This window comes from Malaclemys terrapin, chromosome 12 (genome assembly GCF_027887155.1).
Source record: "Malaclemys terrapin pileata isolate rMalTer1 chromosome 12, rMalTer1.hap1, whole genome shotgun sequence".
NCBI classification, from domain to species: Eukaryota; Metazoa; Chordata; order Testudines; family Emydidae; genus Malaclemys; species Malaclemys terrapin.
The window spans coordinates 25,292,715-25,314,598 of record NC_071516.1 but is presented as its reverse complement, the minus strand read 5'-3'; the positions used below and the strand labels follow the sequence as shown (position 1 = coordinate 25,314,598).

General features: G+C 51.7%; 1 protein-coding gene across 3 annotated transcripts in view; it reads left to right on the top strand.

Annotated features, from left to right (window-relative positions):
• The window catches only part of MYBL2 (MYB proto-oncogene like 2), a 46,268-nt gene extending 25,744 nt beyond the window's left edge, over positions 1-20,524 (top strand). For all 3 annotated transcript variants that reach the window (XM_054045783.1, XM_054045782.1, XM_054045784.1), the window contains 8 exons: positions 1,008-1,280; positions 3,697-4,071; positions 7,488-7,627; positions 10,023-10,122; positions 10,976-11,089; positions 12,448-12,564; positions 14,456-14,611; positions 20,230-20,524. In XM_054045783.1, coding sequence (XP_053901758.1) covers positions 1,008-1,280; positions 3,697-4,071; positions 7,488-7,627; positions 10,023-10,122; positions 10,976-11,089; positions 12,448-12,564; positions 14,456-14,611; positions 20,230-20,358 — 1,404 coding nt within the window. In that variant the 3' untranslated portion in view covers positions 20,359-20,524. The remainder of the gene's footprint in view (positions 1-1,007; positions 1,281-3,696; positions 4,072-7,487; positions 7,628-10,022; positions 10,123-10,975; positions 11,090-12,447; positions 12,565-14,455; positions 14,612-20,229) is intronic.
• The last annotated feature ends 1,360 nt before the right edge of the window (positions 20,525-21,884 follow it).

Here is a 21,884-nt window from a genome sequence, read left to right as displayed (position 1 = left end):
TCCACAGCCATGCTGCTCTTCAGAATGAATGTCCCAAAGCTATGTGCCTGGCTGTGCTGTCTGTACCCACTAGCTTGCCACGCTCTCAACCAGGAATAGAACCCAAGAATGCTGATTCCCGAAACTCCAATCCTGTCTAGAAAGTAGTTGTGTAAGCCACTGGCACAGTGCATGTTTCATCCTTTGGTGCTGGTCCATATAGAGGATAACAGGCTGGTTCTTTGAGCTCAAATGGGAGGGGTCTGTGATGTGGATCTGAAGATCCTGGGTGCAGACCCTGCTGATGATGTATGTTTGTGTGGGTAGAGGGGTGTTCTTTTTTAAACCTTGGAAATTACATACAAAAATCTACATTAAAAGAACATTAAGTCACTCTCTCTAAAGTTAGGAAATGCCTGACGTAAGGGTGCCTGTGTAACCTTAATTCAGTGACTGTGTGTGTGTGTGTGTGTGTGTGTGTGTGTGTGTGTGTGTGTGTGTGTACAGTATGGCATAGTCTTTAATTACATGATCACATACTGATTGTTTTACAAGACTCCTCCATTTGGTGAAGAGGACTGTAAGAAGAACAAGGATAATTCTGTCAAGTATCAGAGGAGTAGCTCTGTTAGTCTGAATCTGTAAAAAGCAACAGAGGGTCCTGTGGCACCTTTGAGACTAACAGAAGTATTGGGAGCATAAGCTTTCATGGGTAAGAACCTCACTTCTTCAGATGCAGGTCCTGCATCTGAAGAAGTGAGGTTCTTACCCACGAAAGCTTATGCTCCCAATACTTCTGTTGTGGTTAAGACACTGGACTGGGGCCCAGGGAGCTGGGTTATATTTCTGGCTCTGCCACAGATTTCCCATATGATGCTAACAAGACTCTAGCACGATGCATACGCACGACGGGGCTGAACTAAGGTTGCACGGGGGACCTCGGTCCTGGCATTCCCTAACCTTGAGAGCTTGACTTTTCAACCTTAGCATTCTTTTGATATATGGCTTTTGTGTTTCTGTTTGCAAAGAAAAACCTACACGCTAGCTGGCCTGCTGATACCTTGGAAATAAAGGAGGAAGAAGCCAGTGAGGAGGAAGCAACTGGTTTCCAGGAGCTGCCCTCTGAGCAAGCAGCTGCAGCACTGGCAGAGGACAATGCCGAGGGGGCCCCAAAGGACGTGGCGCCTGAAGACGCATCACCGGACGGCACCTTTCCATACAAATGGGCAGCTGACACTGCCAACTACTTGAGCCTGACGTCGGGACCAGCCTTTACGGAAGCTCTGGATATGATGGAATCGGTAAGAGGGGAGCAATGTCTCATCTCCTAATATACACCTCTGAGAGGGAGGCAAATGGTGTGGTCCAGTCCCGCAGCCCCCGAGCGATCCTTGCCGATGCGTTGGTTTCAGTGGGGCTGCTTGTGTGATTAAAGGCTCCGGGCTTGGGCCCTCTGGCAATTCGTTGTGGGTTCTCACCGCCTGCTTTCAATCCCAAGATGGGACTCCATGCCTGCACCAGCAAATAAGAACCACCCCCCCCCCCCCCCCCCCCGCTCTCCTGCAGGGGTTACCTGTAATTAGGGCCCAGGCTCATGGGAACCAGCGAGGCAGGGCGCTCTTCCCCCCGGAGTGACGGGCTGGGGCAGGGTAGGGCATGGTGGGCAGTAGGCAGAGCTGTAGCTCTGTCCCTGTTTCCTAGTCAGAGCAGATGAGCCAGCGCAGGGGGCAATACTTCCTGCTGGCATAGGCCAGCCGTAAATCACTACCATCCAGGAGCAGGGAGGAATTATGACTGTGAGGGGTGTCTCGGAAACCCACTGCCTCTGGGAATGCTTCCAAGTCCCAATCTAGTCCTCAGTTTGTTTCCACCTGAAGTCAATTACACAGCAAAAGCATAAACCTTCCCACAGGAGTGTGATTGACTGGCTAGCCCTGGCCAGCCTGCCTCACAGCCGCTGCACAGAGCATGTCAGAGGGGGCAGGTTAAAAATATCAATGGGACTTGGCCATCTTGTTTAAAATGGACCCTATTCAGCTTTCCAGGCAGCTGGCTTCTCTGACTGACCTTCCCGTTCACGGAGGATGTTAGACTGGGGGGGAACGTGGCCCCATTTGGATCCATACAGATGTGGGGCAAGAAGCGAAGGATTGAATCAGGACTGTCTTTTCCATTTGCAAAGCTGTATGGGGACCAAGATTGAAGTAGCAGGGAGGAAGCAAGGTAGAATAGAGGGGCGTTGACTGAACTTTGTGGAAGATGCTTGGGCTGAGACTGTCCAAGTGCCTGGGGAGTTTGGGAGTCCATTCCCATTACATTGAATGGGAATTGGGCTTCCAGATCTCTTACACAGCTTTGAAAATCTCAGCCTTGTAGAGAAACTGTCTGCATTTTCCTAGGCTTGGTCTACACTTAAAAGTTCGGATGACATAGCTGCCAGCCCCCGACCAGTTTAGACTCCGTGTTGTCAACAGAAGAATGCCTCTGTTGGGGTAGCTACCGTCCTTCAGGGAGATGGTGTTCCTACACCAATGGGAAAACCCCTTCTGTCTGTGTAGGCTGTGTCTACACCAGAGGTCCCCTTGGGGGATGCGGAAGAACCTTCAGGAAGGTGGGGCTGGAGCCAGCCCCTGTGGAGGGCGGGGAGGGAGCGCCACCCAGCTCTGCCTCCAGGGCCCTGGATGCTGGCCCTGATTGCTGACCCTGTCCCCAGCTATGGCTCCAACCTCCGCCCCCATACCCCTGCCTGCGCCCCCCGTCGTCTCCTTCTTCGCCCCTCCCACTCTCCCCCCCCCCCCCCCCCAGCAAGCTGTGGTCCCGCTCCCACTCAGCTCCGGAGGGTGTGGGGGCACGAGGTAAAAAGTTTGGGGACCACTGGTCTACGCTATGGGGTTATGCTGGTGTAGCTCTGGCGACGTAGCTATGCCAGAATAGTCTCCATAGTATAGACGTACCCCTAGTCTCTAGTGCTACTAAGTCTGTTACTGTCATGGACGCTAAATGCAGCCCCAAACTGAAGTCAGTTGTGGGGGATTCATTTGAATTAATTTTTGAGTTTCTTGGCCTTGCTGATCTTAAAATCTATTGCAGGATGCCACTGCCTTCAGAAGGGCCAATGTCTACAGGAGGAGTGCTTTACCAGTGTAGGAATACCAGCAAAGCGCTCCTCGTGTGAACGCAGCTGATATCGACTTAGCTTATACCGCCATGCCCCTGAGTGAAACAAACTATCCTGGCAAAAAGACAGCTTGGCCAATATAACTGTGACTACACTAGGGGCTTTTGCTGGCTCAGCTGTGTTGGTCAGGGATCACGCCTCCTCGTGCCTGGGCCGACAGCTCTGCCAGCAGAAGTTTGTAGTGTAGCCCTGACCTTACGTAGCATGTAAATGAAATGTCCCTGCAGGCAACAGAGGGTGCAGTGCTGGCCCTGGGAACCCCAAGGGTCAGATTCTCCAGTCTCTTAGTGCAGTTGCTTCGAGCAGTGCGAAGTGGATGTAAAATGCTGCTGTACTGATTTGCACTGGTGTAAAGGACTGCATAGGGTGTGGAAGACAGACTCAGGCCCCACGTCTTTTATAGATCGTATGTTCAGCCTTTGGGGGTCGCTGCCCTTTGCTAGGCCCTGCCTGTGCACTGGTCTCTGAGGTCGTGTCCTGTGGCGGCTCAGAACGCTGCTCATTCTTGGCCATTTCTAACCGTCTCTCATGTCTGGCAGGACCCAGACGGGTGGTGTGACCTGAGTCACTTCGACTTGCCTGAGGATCCAGCCGCTGGCGACAGCAGCAGCAACAGCCCGGTCAGGCAAGCCCCCAGGAAGCCCCCAGCTCCTGTACCCCACGTGACAGAGTATCGCCTGGATGGCCACACCATTTCAGACCTGAGCAAAAGCAGCAAGGGCGAGCTGATCCCCATCTCCCCCCGCTCAGAGGTGAGCTCTGGCACGCCGCCCTCGGTGCTCAAGAGGCAGAAGAAGAGGAAGATCTCCCTCTCGCCCGTCACGGAGAACACCAGCTACTCCTTCATAGACTCCTGTAACAGCATGACGCCCAAGAGCACCCCGGTCAAGACGCTGCCCTTCTCCCCCTCCCAGGTATGTCGCTAGATGGGAATCGGGCAAAGCTCGTTCTGTTGCTGTCTGCTTGGGACACTGTGAGTGAATTAGAGGGTCTGTGCTGGTACTTTATTTATTGGCCGTAATGCAGTCAATACTGATCAGCTCTGTTTGCTTAATATTTATCATGCCACTTGCCTTGAAATGGGCACTGCCAGTGTGTAGGATAGCGATGGAATTCTGTTCTCTGCTCATCACAGTCGTATCTGAGCACCTTCCAGGAGCCCATTGGGCTACGTGACTAGACATCGGGCACAGGTTTCTTCTCATCCTCTCCCTGGGGGAGAAGCGGGTGCAGAGGAGTGTCTTGCTTTGGTAGGCTGTGGGTTTTTTTTTTAAATCTAAATATATCTGTTGCTTTTTGTTAGAGAAGGTAAGGTCAAAGAAATACCCTTGGATTGGGAAATGGAGAGGTTTGAGATGATCCTTAGTTTTGGGGGGAGTTCATTCCACAGGCTCGGACCAGCCCCCGGAGGACCCTGGCCAGTCTCGCTGCAATTTGTGTAGGGTGCCTGTCTTTCCCCTGCTGAATCACAGAACTGGGGTTCTCTGGCCACTTGTGGTGATTAGACATGCCGTGGGAGATGGGGCACGTGAATAATGGGGTACACATTCAGCTAAACTGAAACCCAGCCTCCCTTTATGAGGGGCACAGAACGTGCCTGCAGTTAGGTAGGTGGAGGCACACACATTCAGATCTTCACCCACAGTTAAACTGTGGGTGAGAATTACTGGGGCACCACCCCCACTGCTTAGAAGCTGCCCGGCCTATTGCTGGACAGCGGGACCGCCCGCACAGTATCACTGTGGTGTACGCAATGTGTCTCATCCCGATGGGGAGGGGAGTACCCTGAGGGCCGAAGCCATCAAAGAAGCTGCTTCTGTTCAATCGATGTGCTTATCACCCAGCCAGGTTTAGGGGCAAAAGCTTTGGGCCGGTGTTGTAATCCAAGCCCTCTCCTCCTCACCAGATGCTGCGGTAAGGAGAATGCTGTGTGCAGCAAGGACAAGCCCTAACTCAGGTTCTTACTCCAATGTTGGCCCTACCCTGACTCCTCGAGTGTGGTCCCCTTTTACCCAGGCTAGCTGACCCTGAGTTCTGCCAGCACTCATGCTGCTATCACAGCCACTCAGCTGTGTGTACGCAGGCGTGAGCCGCTGGAGTGCAGAGTCCTCCAGTGCCTTCCCACAATTCCCTGGGCCATGTTACCTACTCCCTGCTTGTGAACCAGAGGTCACCTACCAGTTCATACAGCCTGGTATGGTGTCTGAACCGTACATTTGCTCGCAGCTTGCTGTGCCTGCAACACTGCATGTCCACAGCACTTGAACAGGAGAGACTGTGGCCAAATCTTCCCAGCATGCTGCCAGCTGGCCAGAGGCTGACCCATGCTCCTGCTGGACCTCTGCTGTGAGGCCAGCATGAGCCATGAGTTCAAGGCCAGGACCTGAAGTCTACACTTCTGTGATGCAAACCCCTGAGTTAATTTTGCAGTGAAGACATTCCCTTAGTCTGTGAGTTCTTTGGGGCAAGGACTGTTGCCTATTCTGTGTTCCTACAGAGCTTAGCAGAATTGTATTATTGTTTATCATAGCACTGAGGAGTCCCAGTCATAGAGCGGGGCCCCATGGTGCTAGGTGCTGTACGCACACTGAACAACAAGACAGTCCCTGCCCCACAGACCTTGCAGGGTAAGACGAGAGACAACAGATGAGGGAGTACCAGGGAACAATGAGGCCAGGTCTGTACTACAAAATTAAGTTGACCTGACTTACGTCGGCATCCAGCCGCTGCGGTAATTACATTGCTTGTGCGTGTCTATGCTTTGCTACCTGTGTTGGCGGTGCGCATCCTCCCCAGGAGCACTTGTGTCCATTGTACTGTCAGTGTGGGGCATTGTGAGATGGTTCCCGAAAGCCAATAACAGTCGACATAAGGAACACAGCGTCTACATTGACACTGCGTTGACCTAACTACATCGACCTTGACTCTGCGCCACTCGTGGATGTGGAGTTATGAAGTGTAGCTGGGCAGTTACATCAGTGGGAGTGAAATTCAAGTGTAGATACTTCCATAGCTAGGTCGATGTAAACTGCCTTGTATTGACCTGATGCTGTAGAGTAGACCAGGCCTGAGGCAGTACTGGGTAGCGTGGCAGGCAGTGGTCTCAGCACACCATCTGCCTAACTGTTGTCGGGTTGTATTTTTGGAGGCATCACAGCAAAGGAGAGTTTTAAAGAGGAATGCAGGGGACAATTGGCCTTCAGGCACTACCACACTTTCCATGTTTAACCTCCCCATGCACATCTTGTGTGTGATCGTGCTGCTCTCTGGTCTGTGACCAGCATAGAGGATAAGAGCCAGTTACTCCTTTTAGCTTATGTGGATTTTGGTGCAGAACGTCTCATGATCTTTCCCCTCTGATGGCCCCTGATGGGTTCGTTCTCCTCTCTGTACAGTACCATGGCAATGTTAAAGCCTATAACCTCAGAGCCCTCCTGGGAGGTAGTTCGGTATCACACATTTTCACGGGCACAGAGATCACAAGCTGCTGTCTCACAGTGAGTCTGTGGCAGAGCTGAGACAGAAAGCTGATCTCCCGACTCCCAGGCTCTTCCTCCAACCACAAGGCCGGTCTCCTGCGATGAATGTAACAAAAATAACTCTTGCCCCGAGTGGGGTAAGAGCGTGGGGGCACCTGGAAGGCGTTTTCCTCGCTGGCCTTGTCTTCCCTAGGAATAAAAGCATGCTCTTAATGGGAATTACGAGCATGGGTTAAAATCGTCATGAAGAGGAGGCAGTGTGTGGTTTTAACATGAGTCAACAGGCTGAGTTAGACTATGGCGGAGCGCAAGCTGCTAACTCATGTGAAAACTACAAACTGCCTCGTCTTCACTAGGACTTACCTTGTGCTAACGCATGTTAGCCAACACTCGTTTTCCTGTGGTGAAGATGCACCCACTGGAGCCTTGCTAAACACACACGTACAGCTTGAACGGCATCAGTATAGTCAAAGCGATACATGCAGCTGTATTGGTACACTTATATTGGCATATCTGTCCCCATAAGCAAAGAGAAATAAGCTGCACTGGTATAAGGCACATTTATACTGGTTATAACTACATCCGTACCAGGTAAAAAAATCACACGCTGAACTGACATAGTTACTTTGGTTCAAAAACTGTGTGTGGATCAGAGCGAAGTCCGGGTCTTCTGATCTGTGGAGGGAATATTGTCTGCCATATTGGTAGCAAAAATACATGTAATCAGTCAGTGTGAGCGATCCTCTTTTAAATTCAGTAAAACTAGCATAAGCTAATGGTCAGTGACAGCCTTGAATTTCCCAGGATGTGAAGTGTGTTCTCTGTGTTTCTTTCTTTCTCTCGCTTGGCAGTTCTTAAACTTCTGGACCAAACAGGATACACTGGAGTTGGAGAACCCGTCCCTGACCTCCACTCCTGTGTGCAGTCAGAAGGTGATAGTGACCACCCCGCTGCACAGGGACAAGACTCCGCTGCACCAGAAAAACTCAGCGTAAGTCATCCCCCACTCTCCCAGCCTCATCCCAGCTTGCATCACATAACAGGGAGGCTGAACCGTCCCAGGAGTGGTGTCCTGTAGCTGTGGCACCCCCGCGGGAAGAAAGGGGCTGCAAATAGTGGGCTTTGTCTAATTTTCGAGTCCCACAAGTGTATTCTGTTTTTCTGGAGGGCTTCTGTATTGTAACATATTTTAATAGTGAATTGTGGGCCGAACCTGCTGGAGCGAAGGTGTCCGACTATAAAGTGGGCTAGAGCATTTAAAGTGAGCAAGACACATTTGTAGAGGCTGGGTCTGGAAGGGGAACGTCCCACCAATTAAGCAACGGGATATGCTCTTGGTGATGAAGTGCCGCTACCCAAAGCAGTTTCTTCTGAATGCTGCTGGGTGTGTCTCTTGCTCATATGGATCAGAAGGGCATTCAGTTGGAATGGTGAGGTGGGAACCATTTCTATAGCTATGTTCTACCCTTCATCTTCAAAGGCAGGGAAATATTTCACACCTTCCCCAGAGCCACTCCACTGTGGGAAAGGAACACTGGTGGATTAGACCGAGTGCCTGGCTGGTGGATTAGACTGAGTGCCCAGTCCTGGTGCTAGAGTGCCTGGCAGAACCTGCTCTGTCTATGCGGGGTTGGAACTTTTGCTTCTGGGTACGTGTCTGTCTGGGGAATGTTACTGGGCTAAGGACCTGGCTGCCAAAAGTCTCCAGACCCCTGTAACTCTGCCCCACTGTGTGGTGTCTACAGGTGTATCCTCTGCCTGACAGAGAGTTTGTGAGCATGCTTCCCTCTTAAGCCTTGTTCACCCAGAGTAACGGATGTGCATAGCTGTTCCAGAGTAACTCTCCCACGTGGATACTCAATTCCAGATTAAAAGTCACTTTATCCCAGAACAGTAGCGTAGCTAGGGGGGGTTCAGGGGAAGCAGCCGCTTCCCCTCAGTACACTTTTCAAAAGCGGCGCCTGCCGGGCCGCCGCTGGGGTCCTGTAGGCAAGTGGGGGGCAGCACGGTCGGACTCTGGAGGAGCCATTGGGCGGGGGGGGCGGCAGGCGCGGCCAGAGGAGTGAAGGGGCTGGCTCCTCAGCCATCGCGCCCCACGTTCAGCACGGCCCCAACATCGCCGCCATGGCCGCCTCCTGCGGTGGTTCAGGGCTCGGCGGCAGAGTGCGCCACAGCTGGCGGGCAGATCCCCTCTCCCCGGCAGGGGATCTGCCCGCCAGCTGCGGAGCGCTCGGCCTCCGAGCCCTGAGCCGCCGCAGGAGGCGGCTGTGCTGAGCGTGGGGCACGATAGCTGAGGAGCCCGGCCGCTTCGCTCTTCCGGCCGTGCCCGCCGTGCCCCCCCCCCCCAATGGCTCCTCCGGAGTCCGGCCATGCTGCCTCCCCCGCCCCCCTTGCCTGCAGGAGCCCAGCGGCGGTCCAGCAGGCTCCACTTTTGAAAAAAGTGCTGGGCTGCCCAGGCGAGGGAACCAGGAAGCTGCCGGGGAGAGGGGATCTGGCCGCCAGCTGCTGTCTGGCCCACTGCTCCGCTTCCCCCCAACCCCCGGGAGAAGCGAGCAGTGCCCGCCCCCCACCCCTTTCCCTGTGCCCACCCCCCACCCCCACCGAGCCCGTTCGGGGGGGGGGGGCGCAGAGCAGCCGGAGGAGGAGCCAGGGGGCGTGGCCAGAGGAGGAGCCAAGGGGGGGCGCCTTTTTTATGGTTGCTCCCCCTGCACTGAGAAGCTGTCTATGCCACTGCCCCTGAATAATCACTTCACTCACAAAGCAGAGTAATTGTGCCACAATAAAATCACTTTTATTCCAGAAGAGCATCCACACGGGGCAGTTATTCCAGAATAGCTGAATTATGGCCGAATAGCTGTGCTGGTTAATTTCCCCAATATAGACAGGGCCTTGCCTGCATTACATAGCTGTGTCTGAGCCAGAGCCTTTCCTGCATTGTTGTGTGCCCAAGACCAGAGTGGGGGGTGGGGGTGGGTGGGAGAGGGAAGGGCCGTGGGTGAGGATCTGTGTTTCACCCACCCCGGTGACTGAAGAGTGATTTGGAGATATAACTGAATAACCTCTGGCTCTGTCAGAGCGGCATGGGTGGTGCTGCCAGAAGGCATGTCTGCTATTCCGCTCTTTAGCACCTGCTTTTCTCCCCCACCCAAGCCCCTGCAGCACACCCAGCCAGGGAGGTTCACACCATCCTTGCTATTGTGATGTAAGACCCCAGTTCCTGTGTCTTGAGTGGCAGGGTGTTTCTGAAGTGCATGTGCTAGGCTAGGCAGTGCAGCCTGGGGCTGGAGGGCCAGAGCATGTGTCCTCTCTTGTGGTGGGAATGCTCTGGGGACACCTGCGTGTCATGTTCTGCTCCTGACCTTCTCTCTCTTCCTTTCTGCTGACAGATTTGTCACCCCAGATCAGAAATACGTAGCAGACAACACGCCCCACACGCCCACGCCTTTTAAGAACGCCCTGGAAAAGTATGGCGCGATACGGCCACTGGTGTGTATTGAACCAACATGCATGCCCCACCTAGCACTGTCCAGTGCTACTCGCTGTGCTCCTGTAGACCCCCAATGACTAGAGCCAGGAAAGTCCCCCTGCCTGGCTTCTATCTAAACATTCACCAAAAACTCCTATTCACCCTTGACTATTCTGGCATGATCTGCCAGTGAAAGGGCCCTTGGATATGTGGTGCAAAAGGGCTCATCAGCCAATCTTTGGGAATTTCTGTTTGCATTGTTAACGTTACAGGGTGCTTGGGTGTTGGCACATTCTTTGGCTGAGATGGGGTGGCCGTGGGGAATACTGTCCTAAAATGGCATGGTGAATATGGTCCCATACGTGACCACTGGACTGAGATATTTTATAAACCCCCGTGTTCATGCTGCAGCTTTCGGTTCCTTCGTGAGCCTAAAAAGAAACCAATCAAATGGATTTTTTCTTCTGGGTGTAGCAGTTGTTTGGGACTCCCCATCGAGTGGAGACCTGGTGCCTATTCCAGAATAACCAGTGATGCTGTGTAGACCAGCTGGGAAGTCAGGCTGTGGGTACCAGCCACACAAGTATATGAGATCCTTGATGCACTTGATCTCCTGAAGCTTCTGCTGTGGGGTCCTGTATCCTTGCTGCATCAAGGGCCTGTGCAGAGGCCGGGCTAGCTGAGCTCTTGTGTCATTCACACCAAGAAATGCACAATGGCCCTGCAGACTGAGTTGCAGTGGGGGGAAGTCTCCACTGACAACATAATTGCAGCATTAGCACAGGTTCACCTGCACTGTAAATCCAGACATATAAATGTAGCCTGCACTGTAAACCCTGTGCTATGTTCCTCCCCCAATGTCATTCACCCCAGCCGCAGACCCCTCACCTGGAAGAAGACTTGAAGGAAGTGCTCCGGAGCGAAGCTGGCATCGAGTTGATCATAGAGGATGACGTGAAGCCTGACAAACAGAAAAGGAAACAAGGAGTGAGTGTCTCAACTTACAGCTGCTGCCCCTGCTGTGATCCTGCCCGGTTCCTCGTGCAGGGTTGGGCCAGGGCACTATTGGGTGGGAGAGTCGGAGGAAAGCCCAGGTGCTACAGGGAAGTTGGTGATTTAGTTGCTCGCACCCTTCCCGCTAAGGGCTTGATTCTGCAGAGCACTTGAGCACATGCTTAACTTTTAGCACATGAACAGTCCTGCTGGAGTCAGTGGGCTACTCACGTGCTTAAAGTGCTTCTGGATTGTGGCCTAACCTGTCCTGACCCAATGCCCCAGCATAATGCTGGGCATGATGTGCTACTGGAGTTGTCATCTCTCAGCTCAGACTTAGAATGGAGGTTCTGAGCACTGCAGGGAATAAGGATCCTCAGGCACTTCTCCCAGGGCTTGGAACGTTAGCCCAGGCCTCCTGGGCAAATTCTGTCTTGGCCGGTCCTGTTCTGCTGGCTTTCCCGTCCTAGACTTGCCGGGATTTCTTTTTTAAAATCGGTTGTTCTTCATGCTAGAAATCATACCAATAAAAGCCGTGGCAGAGCGGGTGCCCTCACTTGGGTTGTGATGGTCACAGTAAAGACACAACGTGTTATTTACACTGTCTGTCGATGTCAGACATGATGTGACTTTCTGCCACCCACATGGCACAGGTACCCCAGCTTGCTCACAACCAACGGCGAGCCCTACGTCTCCGGATCTGTACTCTGCATCTGGGACAATTGGTTTGACTGTTTAAAATACCCTCAGAAGAGAGAGATTTGTTCATTCAAAACATCCGCCTCCAGGCAGATTGGATGGGGTTGGTAGTGGGACATGGGGGCCTTTTGCTTTTGGGTTGCTGTCCCAATGTAGCCCTAGAGGTGTTGCTGTAAAGGGGCTGGCCTGCATGAAACGCGCTGGTGGGTCTCAGTGGACAGGCAGCCCCACCATGAATTGTCCCACCATGAGCCACCCCACCCTCTTGGCAGAGAGGCCAAGCAGTGGATGGGACAAAGGAAAGGCACTCCCCACTCAGCACTCTAGAGGTGGCACCCCTGGAATAGGCCTGAGGCCCCATGGTTAGATGGAGCTGGGGAGTTTCTCCCTGCTCTGTAAAGGCAGGTGTTCAGCCGCCAGGGGTTGTGAGTCTCTGGTCTCTTCCACCACAGTGACGTTCACAGGAAATGTTTTAATGTCTCCGTGGTCCGCAGCCCCTCACGCCCAAACAGTTATGTGTGATGGTGACCCTTCCCTCTCTGTACGGAACTAGAAAATGCTCACCGAGCCCCATTTCCCCCATTGCTATTGCTCTGTCTCCCCTGCAGGCTAGCGCTTATGGTTGCTTGCTTTGCTTCTCTTGTGTTTCCCAGCTGCACAGGAGTCCCATCAAGAAGGTCCGGAAGTCTCTCGCCTTGGACATTGTGGATGAGGATGTGAAGCTGACTGTGTCCACCATGCCTAGGTCCATCTGCTTCAAAAGAGCACAGGTCAGGGATGCTCAGATGAGGGTGGGGAGGGAGGGCTGGACACAGATGCTATGGGAAGTGTGCTTGCATGATGAGACATGTCTGTGTGAATGTAGAGGAAGACTTGAGACTGGCTGCGAGTTGGATTCCCCTGCAAACATCTCTGAAACACAGGAACAATCAGAAATGTCAGAGGACGGCTATGAAATATGATTGACTTTACTGGATTAACTGGGGCTTTAGGTGTGCCAGTGAGATAAACCTGACGATAAGAGGGAAGGACCTGCTAGGAAAACTGCCCCCCCTTTCCTCTTTTCTCCACCCATATGGATGGTGCAGCTTAAACCTGGCTGTCCACTTCCTTCCTCCATGCTAGGTCATGCACATGGTGCTGAACGTAATGGAGAAGGGGTGTCCTTAACTTAATGTTTTACGTATTGTGCTTTCTGATCCCATTGTAAACCTCTCCTCCCTGAAGAACTGAATATCTGGAACACTAAATGCAACACACGACGAAACGCAGCGAAAAGAGCCCATTCTGTGTTGGTTATTCACAGGATCAGATACAAAATAACTGGAGCATTGTGGTGAGAGCGCCTGTCAGACGTGTGGCTCTTTCGTGTATTTAATTAGACTTGTAAAGTTCTTATTCATTTTGGTGTTCTTGTGCCCCATTAAGTTTGATGCAATGATCAACATTTGATTATGGAGCTTGTTAAAGGGAAATAAATTTGCCAAGATACAGATTTAGGTCCACGTTCAGCCCCTAGTGTAACACCATGAACTTCAGGGGAGTTGCAGCAAGGATGAATTCAGCCCATGTATTTTAAAAACACAACAGTATAGTGCACACAGCAAACAACCCGCTGACTATTATGACAGGGAGAATGATAAATCGAACTCATGCTGTTAATGCTACCTCTCACTGCGCCTGGCTTGGACAGTGAAAATAGATTGGCCGGTTTCATTTTCTGGCTCCCATGTGCTAGCCCAGTGCTGTCATGTTTGGATGGCATAAAGAGCAGGGGAGTTTCTAAATCTACACACACACTTAACCGAATTTGTTAAATGCACGTAATGGAAAGATTTCCGCTTGCTAGGCCTTAGGGTCTGTCTATACTACCTCTGGGAACTAGCCTCCCAGCCTCGGGCCACAGTCTTGCAGTAGGGGGCTCGCCGCTAGCGCATTAAAAATAGTTGTGGCTTGAGCTGGAGCTCAGATTCTGAACCCTGGGACAGGGAGGCTTTAGAACCCAAGCCACAGTGTCAAAGCCCTGTCTACACAGATGTTTTTAGCATGCCAGCGCAAGCCCTGCTGCCCAAGTCTATGGAGCTGGGCTGGGAGGCTCTCTCCCAGGTGCAATATAGGCATGCCCTTGTACACAGACAAGGTGGACAAGGGAATTTCTTTTAATGCAGCGTTCCCGACCCAAAAGGGGGTCGCAAGACTATCGGGGGGTGGTGGTCTCGAGAGCGGCAGCTGCTGGCCAGGCGCCCAGCTCTGAAGGAAGTGCCACCACCAGCAGCAGCACAGAAGTAAGGGTGGCCTGGTATTGGGGGTGGAGGTGTCATCACAACCTGAAATATTTTCGAAGGGGGTCCCAGCAAAAAAAAGTTTGAGAACCCCTGTTTTAATAGACCCACTTCTGCTGGTGGAAGGGACTAGCTTTCGAGCTGCACAGAGCTCTGCGTCAGGTCTGGAAAAACTAATCGCCTGGTGACACTCTGATTACTTCCCTGCATGTAGAACCTTGCTAGCATCCTTACATGCTGTTGCTAGCGCAGTTTAAATGCATGGACAGGAGAATACAGGAACACGAGTGAACGGATCTAGTTAAGTGGCATTTTCCAGTGTAAGGGAGCAAATTAACTTAGTGCGTATGGGTTTTTGTTTTTGTTTTTTTTCCTGCAGCCCGTGAGTTTCCTCTCGAGGTCTCTAAACCTTTCCTCCTCAAGCAGCAAGGACGACAGCGGTTTGCTCAATAGGGGATTCGTGCAGGTGCAGGTGAAGACCGAGAAGACTTCATCCTCCAGGAAGATCCCAAGCCAATTCAGACCACCCGCTCCGGTAAGATGCCAGCACTGCCATCCTCCCGAAAGGCATGGAGGTTACAGAAACCCTGTCCCTCCTGTACTGGTGAAAGGGAGATGGTAGCTTGAGTCAGCAGAGAGCACTGTCTCTGGAGAACAACACAACAGCTCAGAATGCTAGTGCCACTCACTGCCCAGGCTTCATATGCTGAGCTTTGCCTTGGTCACCGTGTGTCCGCTGCGATTAAAAACCCCACAGCAATGAGTCTCAGAGCCTGGGTCACTGACTCAGGCTCGCAGGCTCAAGTTGCGGGGCTATAAAACTGCAGTGTAGACGACCTGGGCCAGCCCTGGACGTGCTGTGAAGTGTAGACATACCCTTTCTTCCCCTGAGAGGGCAGGGGATAGGAACAGAGACCCTACCTCGCCTGTGGGAGGAGAGTTAGCTTGCATTGCTGTGCAGTGCCATCTGCTGGGACTTGGAGCTGAAGGGAGCACCATTCTTCCCTCTTAACCAAGATACTCTCTACCTCCTTGTTACCGTGACGCTCATATTCAGCCACTCAGAGCAGTCATTCCCAGAATCACTTGCTCTGGATCTCAGGGCTGGGAAGAGGAATTCACAAGAGTCAAAACTGAAACAAAATATTTTGATTGACTTGAAACAATCAAAAATCCGGAATTCCGTTTCCTGAAATCTTTGGAAGTTTGGCTTTTCGCCCCAATTCAGGATTGATTGGAGTTGTTCTTTTTTCAAAATCTCTAAAATTGTTGTGGGTTGGAACATCTGTTTTCCAACCAGCTCTATTCGTGATCCGGTTCTGGCCTTTGAAGACAGACATGGGGAGTACAAACTGGCTAATCACCATGCTTATGCTGGTGATCCCTTTGGTGCTTCCAAGCTGGGGACCCTGCAGTTCTGTGCCAGAGGAGAATTGCAGCAGTGGAAGGTTATTACATAATGATGTAAAACAAGGCTGTTGGGAAGATGCAAGTTTGATTACACTCTACTCCCCCCAAAGTCTCTAGGCCCTGGCTTTCAGGAGCTGACCGGCTGCCCTGGTTAGTGGGGCATGGGGATGTTTGATGGTAGATGGGGGATATGTATGGCTGGGAGATGTGATGCTAAGAGGGATCAAGGAAAGGAAGGGGAAAAAAGTCCTAGGAAACCAATGTACTGTAAAGTACACATCAAAACGCTATCAACTCAGCATCTCTCACCATCAGGCCCAGGGCATCTCAGCCTTGCATCCAAAATCAATGGATACTGCTTAAAGAATTCAGCCAAAGTACCTTCCCTGGGGCAGCAGTAGGGATGCTGTGCTATAGTGAATTAGATGTGGGCATTAGCAATCTGGAGTCCTGCAATCTGCTCCTGGTTCTGCCACTGATTTGCTGGGCAATTTGCTTCCCCCTGCACCCCCACTTCCATGGAGGTTTTTGTTCTGTTTTCCAAGACACAGTCATATCCTGCTTTGTAAGTGCAAAGCTCAGTGCTCGCCTAACCCTGGAGTTGCTACTGACACCTCTGCAGGAACTGGATTTTCCTGTAGCTGTGGCCCAGATGTTTCTCTCCAGTGGGAGACTCAGGATAGACCGAGGCAAATGGCTTAGTGAGCTTCTGAAACGGATTAGGCTCGTAGCCATGAGAGATGCACTTTATATCCCGTAGCAAGAGCTCTTGATCTTTGTGCTTTGAGGCCTAAACTGATCACTGGCTGGGGAAGGTAACGTCCCCACCACCGGTTGGTCAGGCACAGCAAGGTACACTCTAGAGAGTTCCCACCTTCCTGCAAACAGCCATTGGCCTCTGTCAGAGCTAGGATAGCAGATTAGATGGGCCATCCATCTATTGCAGTGTGGAGGTTCATTTGTTGGGAATATTATGGTCTGTTCTAACTGCAGGCTTAAATGTCAGCCCTCTAGTGATCTCTAAAAGATATTTGGTTTAATTCTGAGTGATCTGTGAGTATACTGGGAATAGCAGGAGATGCTTTAACGACTGTGCTTATCGTGAGAGTCCCACACCAGAAAACTTTAGGAGGGAACTCTATGCATGGAACTGGCTGCATGGCAGTACCGTGAGAGCAGCACTGCAGCAGTTAGCATAACCTGCCCTGTCCCCCCACCTCCCGCCTGCAACGTGGCTTGTGGGAGGCAAGCCCTGAGGGAAGAGTTCGGGATTCTGTTCTCTCTTCAGGAAGTTTTAAGCATACATTGTTTCCATAGCACCAGCAGCGTGATGGGGCTTTCCAAACGGGTATTAATAGGGCCTATCAAATTCACAGTCCATTTTGGTCAATTTCACGGTCATTTTTAAAAAATCATAAATTTCATGATTTCAGCTATTTAAATCTGAAATTTCACAGGGTTGTAATTGTAAGGGTCCTGACACAAAAAGGAGTTGGGGGTGGGGGGTCCTCAAGGTTATTGTGGGGGGGTTGTGGTACTGCTACACTTACTTCTGCGCTGCTGCTGGCGGCGGCGCTGCCTTCAGAGCTGGGCAGTTGGAGAGCGGTAGCTGCTGGCCGGGATCCCAGTTCTGAAGGCAGAGCCACCGGCAGCAGCACCGCAGAAGTAACGGTTGCAAGGTATGGTATTGCCACCCTTACTTCTGCACTGCTGGTGGCGGGGCAGTGCCTTCAGAGCTGGGTGCCCAGCCAACAGTCACCGCTTTCCGGCCACTCAGCTCTGAAGGCAGCGCAGAAGTACTGTGACCCCCAAAATAACCTTGTGACCCCCCTGCAACTCCCTTTTGGGTCAGGATCCCCCATTTGAGAAACGCGGATCTCCCCCATGAAATCTGTATAGTATAGGGTAAAAGCGCACACAAGACCAGATTTCGTGGGGGGAGACCAGATTTCACGGTCCATTACGTGTTTTTCCTGGCCATGAATTTGGAAGGACCCTAGGTATTAGCCAACTATTCCAGGGTGAGGGAGGGAGAGGAGCTGAGCCACGTGCTGGCATGGGTGGACTGAGCTGTGAAGTAGGTTGTGGGGCCGAGGGGGTGACCCTTGTGCATTATGAGAGGCGGAAACAGTCCCAGGTGAGGGGAAGCAGCCGAGTGGGAATTATTCCTGTGCTCGGACTGTGATGGAGGCAGCCAGCCAGACTCTAACTGCTTAGACCCAGTTGTTTGCCATTTCTGTGCTTCATTTTCTCTTTATGAAAACTTTATTTGAAAATAAACTTAAGCACAAAATGTCTGCTCTTCGTCGGTGACGCCCCCCTGGACGCTGCTGGGCAAGCAGGTACCCTGCTGTCCCTAGTGTAGTGTGACTAAGGTGCAGGAATTTAGGGAGAAATTCCTCTGTCTGGGAGCTTTCAGGGGGTCTCAAAACACCTTAAACACTAAGCTTTATGATCACTTTATGATGCTCCGCACTACATTTCCAGGGGGGCGCTGGAATCTTGCCCCAGCTCTTTAGCGAGAGAGAGAAGCAGGGGTCTCGCCTATGCCAGCAATTTACTTATTTTTACCACCATTGCATCCCTACCTCTGCAGTCCCACCAGTGGTAGCAACAGCAGACCACCATTGCTTGTGTTCCCGTAGCACCCAGGAGCCTCCGTTCTGGACCCAGGCCCCCACTGCGCCAGGCACTGTACAGACACAGAACTAAAAGAGGGACTCTGCCCCAAGGGGCTTCCAGTCAAAGTGTCATCTAGGCCTGTTCTGAGCAGGGCCGGATAACTCAGTGACTTAAGATGTCTGAAGGCTCCCGCAGTTGGAGGTGCAAGCGTAGGCACAGCCAGAGTGACCAAACGTGTGCCCAGTTGCAGAGGCGACTGGGCTCTTGTCTAGCTAACAGTGAGCAAGGGGTAGTTTAAAGACCTTCGCTTGCTCCCCTTTTTCTTTTCTCCCAGTGCCCAGCCAGCTTTGGAGGGACTGTTAATGGCTATACATTTGGCTGACATCAGTTCTAAACAAATTACCCCTTTCTGGAGGGTGCCCGTTAGATGGCATCTCTCTGAAGAGTACGTACTTCTGTCCCTGGACATGTTTCATTAGACAACCTGGCAAACCTTTACCAGCCCCCACTTGGCATTATCTAGCGATGGGAGCCAGGACTTCTGGGTTCAGGTCACGATTCTGCTACTATCGGTCTTGGGGCAAGTGATTGAACCTCTCCCATCTGTACAATGGGGCTATACTATTGACTCATCTCACAGGGGCACAGCTTAGTGTTTAAGGTGCTTTGAGATCCCCTGAAAGCTCCCAGAAGCACAAGTGCAAGTGATTAACTTCTCAACCCTGCTTCTTACCTCTGACTCTGTCTCCAGCTAGACGTCAGCCAGAAGGGATAACTTTCTTCTCAGATGTTTGTAATTGGATTAGATCTGTGTGTTGTAAAACCTTTTTTGTGTGATGAATGAACAGTCCTTAATCACAGCAAATCAACCCCCTCCCACCCCAAATAAACCCCCACTTGCAGTTAATTTGTCCGTTTTATAAACCACTTCTCCCAGCGTGGTGTGGGAGTGCCTTGCTCTCGCCACTGACAGCTGCATAAATAACTTCTGGCTAAAGATTTGAAGGTGCAGAAAGGAATAAAATGTCTTGAAAGCATGGGAGGGCTGGCGGGAGGAAGGAAGGAGTGAGCCCCTGCATGTGTATTGTGAAATCCCGTCTGTGGAATCCCAAAGGGAGAGATGACATCTGCAGTATTGGGCTCTTGGGGGTTACTTCAGTGCTCTCCTTGGAGTCGCTAGCAGTAAGAGATAATGTGATTAGGAAATTAAGTAAAATGACTTGCTGGAACTAAATTAGCCCGACAGCTGAGCCACAGCTGGATGATGAGCAGCTGTTGGTGCTGCCGTGGCTGCTTTGCTGTTAAGAAATGCCGTCCTCATGGGGCCTGATTCTCTGTTGGTTTTTCCAGTGTAAAGGGGCTGTAAAGCTTATGGCTCAGCTACCAGGGAATTCCTGTGGTCTAGAGGGGGAGTCCCTGTGTAGCACAGAGCAAACATATTCGCTCCACGCCACTCACTGGCAGACATCTGCGTAAGGGGCATGACTGACCCCTCTGCATCCTGCCTGTTTCTGGCTGCTGCAACAGCCTCCTGGGTCTATCGGCAGCTGAGCCCAAGTTAGGGCAGCCCTCAGACTCCTCTAACATGTGCTGCAGCCTTTGGATTGCCCAAGAGTAGGGGATGTGAAGCCCCTTCCCCTTCTCCTCCTTGGGTCCCGCACTGAGCAAAGTTCAAGCACCCTGGAGAATCGGCCTCTGTGTACTTGGGAGATGCAAGCACGACTTACCCTGAGTCTCTATCCTCTAATCTTTTACTGAGGGCCATTGGGCTGTGCCAGGGACTGGAACACAGGTGCCGCTGTGGTCAGATCCCCACTGGGCTCCCAACTTGCTCTGTGATCTGGGGCCAGTCACTGAACCTGGCTCCTTCTGAGGCGCAGAGCGGCACTGCTCCCATGGGAAAATCGGGCTGCAGACTCCCGTATCTGCTCCCCCTCCATCAAGTGGGGATTATAATACTGGGATTCCTTTACCCCTGGGGGGGGGTTGTAAGGCTGTCAGTTAGCTTTGGGCGGCGTGCTTTGAAGGGCTGGGTTCTTGTTCAGAGCATCTATAGCAATCCAAATCTTAATCTACAAGCGTGTTTTAAAATCTCTCTCTCTTCTCCCCCATCCACGCTAGATGTCCAGTGCATGGAAAGTAGTGGCTTGCGGTGGAACCCGAGACCAGCTCATCATGCAAGAGAAAGCTCGGCAGATCTTAGGTGCATTAAAACAGAGCCACACGTCAAGGACATTGATCTTATCATGAAGGATTGTTGGTTTTTCTCTGCTTTACGTTTTTTTTTTAAGTAGAGGAGGGGGAAAAAGAACACAAAGAAGAATTCTCTTTGGCAAAGACACTGTTTATTTTTCCTTTTCTGAATTCCATGTTCCCTGCTAGATCCATATTTTAATAAATTGTGCTAAATACTGGATGATAAGTGGGATGTAAGTTTTGGAATTGTTTGTGGAAAACTTAACCAGGGGCGGGGGGTTAGGAAAATACCCCCCCACACACGAGAAAGATACCCCCTCCTCGTAGTCTTCTTCAGAGGTAGAAATAAGCTGTCCATACACCACCCCTTTCTGCCATGCCCTCTGAAATGGACACAAGGCATTTACCTAACCTAGGTGGAGATGTTGCTGTGCAGAAAATAGACTGAGTTGGATTCTGCTCTGGCTTCTTGGGAGCAATGTGTAAGGTCCTTGCACATTTCACCTTGCACCTCCTGGCTTTCCTTGGATGAGAGTGTTCTCCATCATCACAGGTGATGGGGGTGACAGAGGCCAGCAGAAGAAAGGATGTCGGAGGGGGCATGTCCTTCAGGATGGTTTGATTCTAATTTTGAACTAACAGCTTTCTTCCCATCTGACCCTAGGAGAATCATTCCTACAGACGTTTGATACATACGTTATATAAGAGCAGCGGGCTGGGCCAGAACCTCTCCCCTGGGAAATGCCCTCTCCTTTTATATGTTTTAATAAATCTGCCTCCTGTCGGGCTTCATCAGCCTGACTTTGCCACTTTATTCAGACATGGTCCAATGCTCTGTGTGTCCACATACTGTATTGGATTTGAGTGCTTATGCCTTTCCAGGGAAGGCCGCGCTGCCTAACGGTGGTCTAGCCAATAGCAGATTGTCTGACTCGAGCAGAGCAGGGGGTTAGTTCCAGCATCTCTCCTGTTGTGAACAAGTGGAGAGTTGTCCTGCTTCTCTAGGGAGAGTGTGAATGGGAACAAAATAGAAGGGAGGAGATCAGTGAAACCGGAGCAGGATGGGGCCTTAAACGCCAGCAGCCCAAGGGACTGCATGGGGTTCTATGCTTTGGTGTTCCACCCGCCCTGCTCCTGTGCAGGGGATATATCAGCCGCATCTCCAGCAGAGACGGTCAGGATTGCTTTCCTCCACCATCCAGCAGCTTGGGTCTCTCATGCTGAGAACTGCTTTTGCTTAAGGCTTCGGATTAACTGGTATACACTGTGGCCATGGGCTTTCTGCGTTTGCAGCACCAAGATGTAGGCTCTGGCTACACTGGCGCTTTACAGCGCTGCAACTTTCTCGCTCAGCGGTGTGAAAAAACACCCCCCTGAGCGCAGCAAGTTACAGTGCTGTAACGCACCAGTGTAAACAGTGCCCCAGCGCTGGGAGCGCTCTAAGCTAATCCCCTGCAGGAGGTGGAGTACCTGGGAGAACTCTCTCCCAGCGCTAGTGAAGGGTATCACTTGCGGAGAGGGGAGTGTGAGGATAGCTTTGTGTTAAGCTGCAGGACAAAGAGGCAGGAAATCTTGCACAA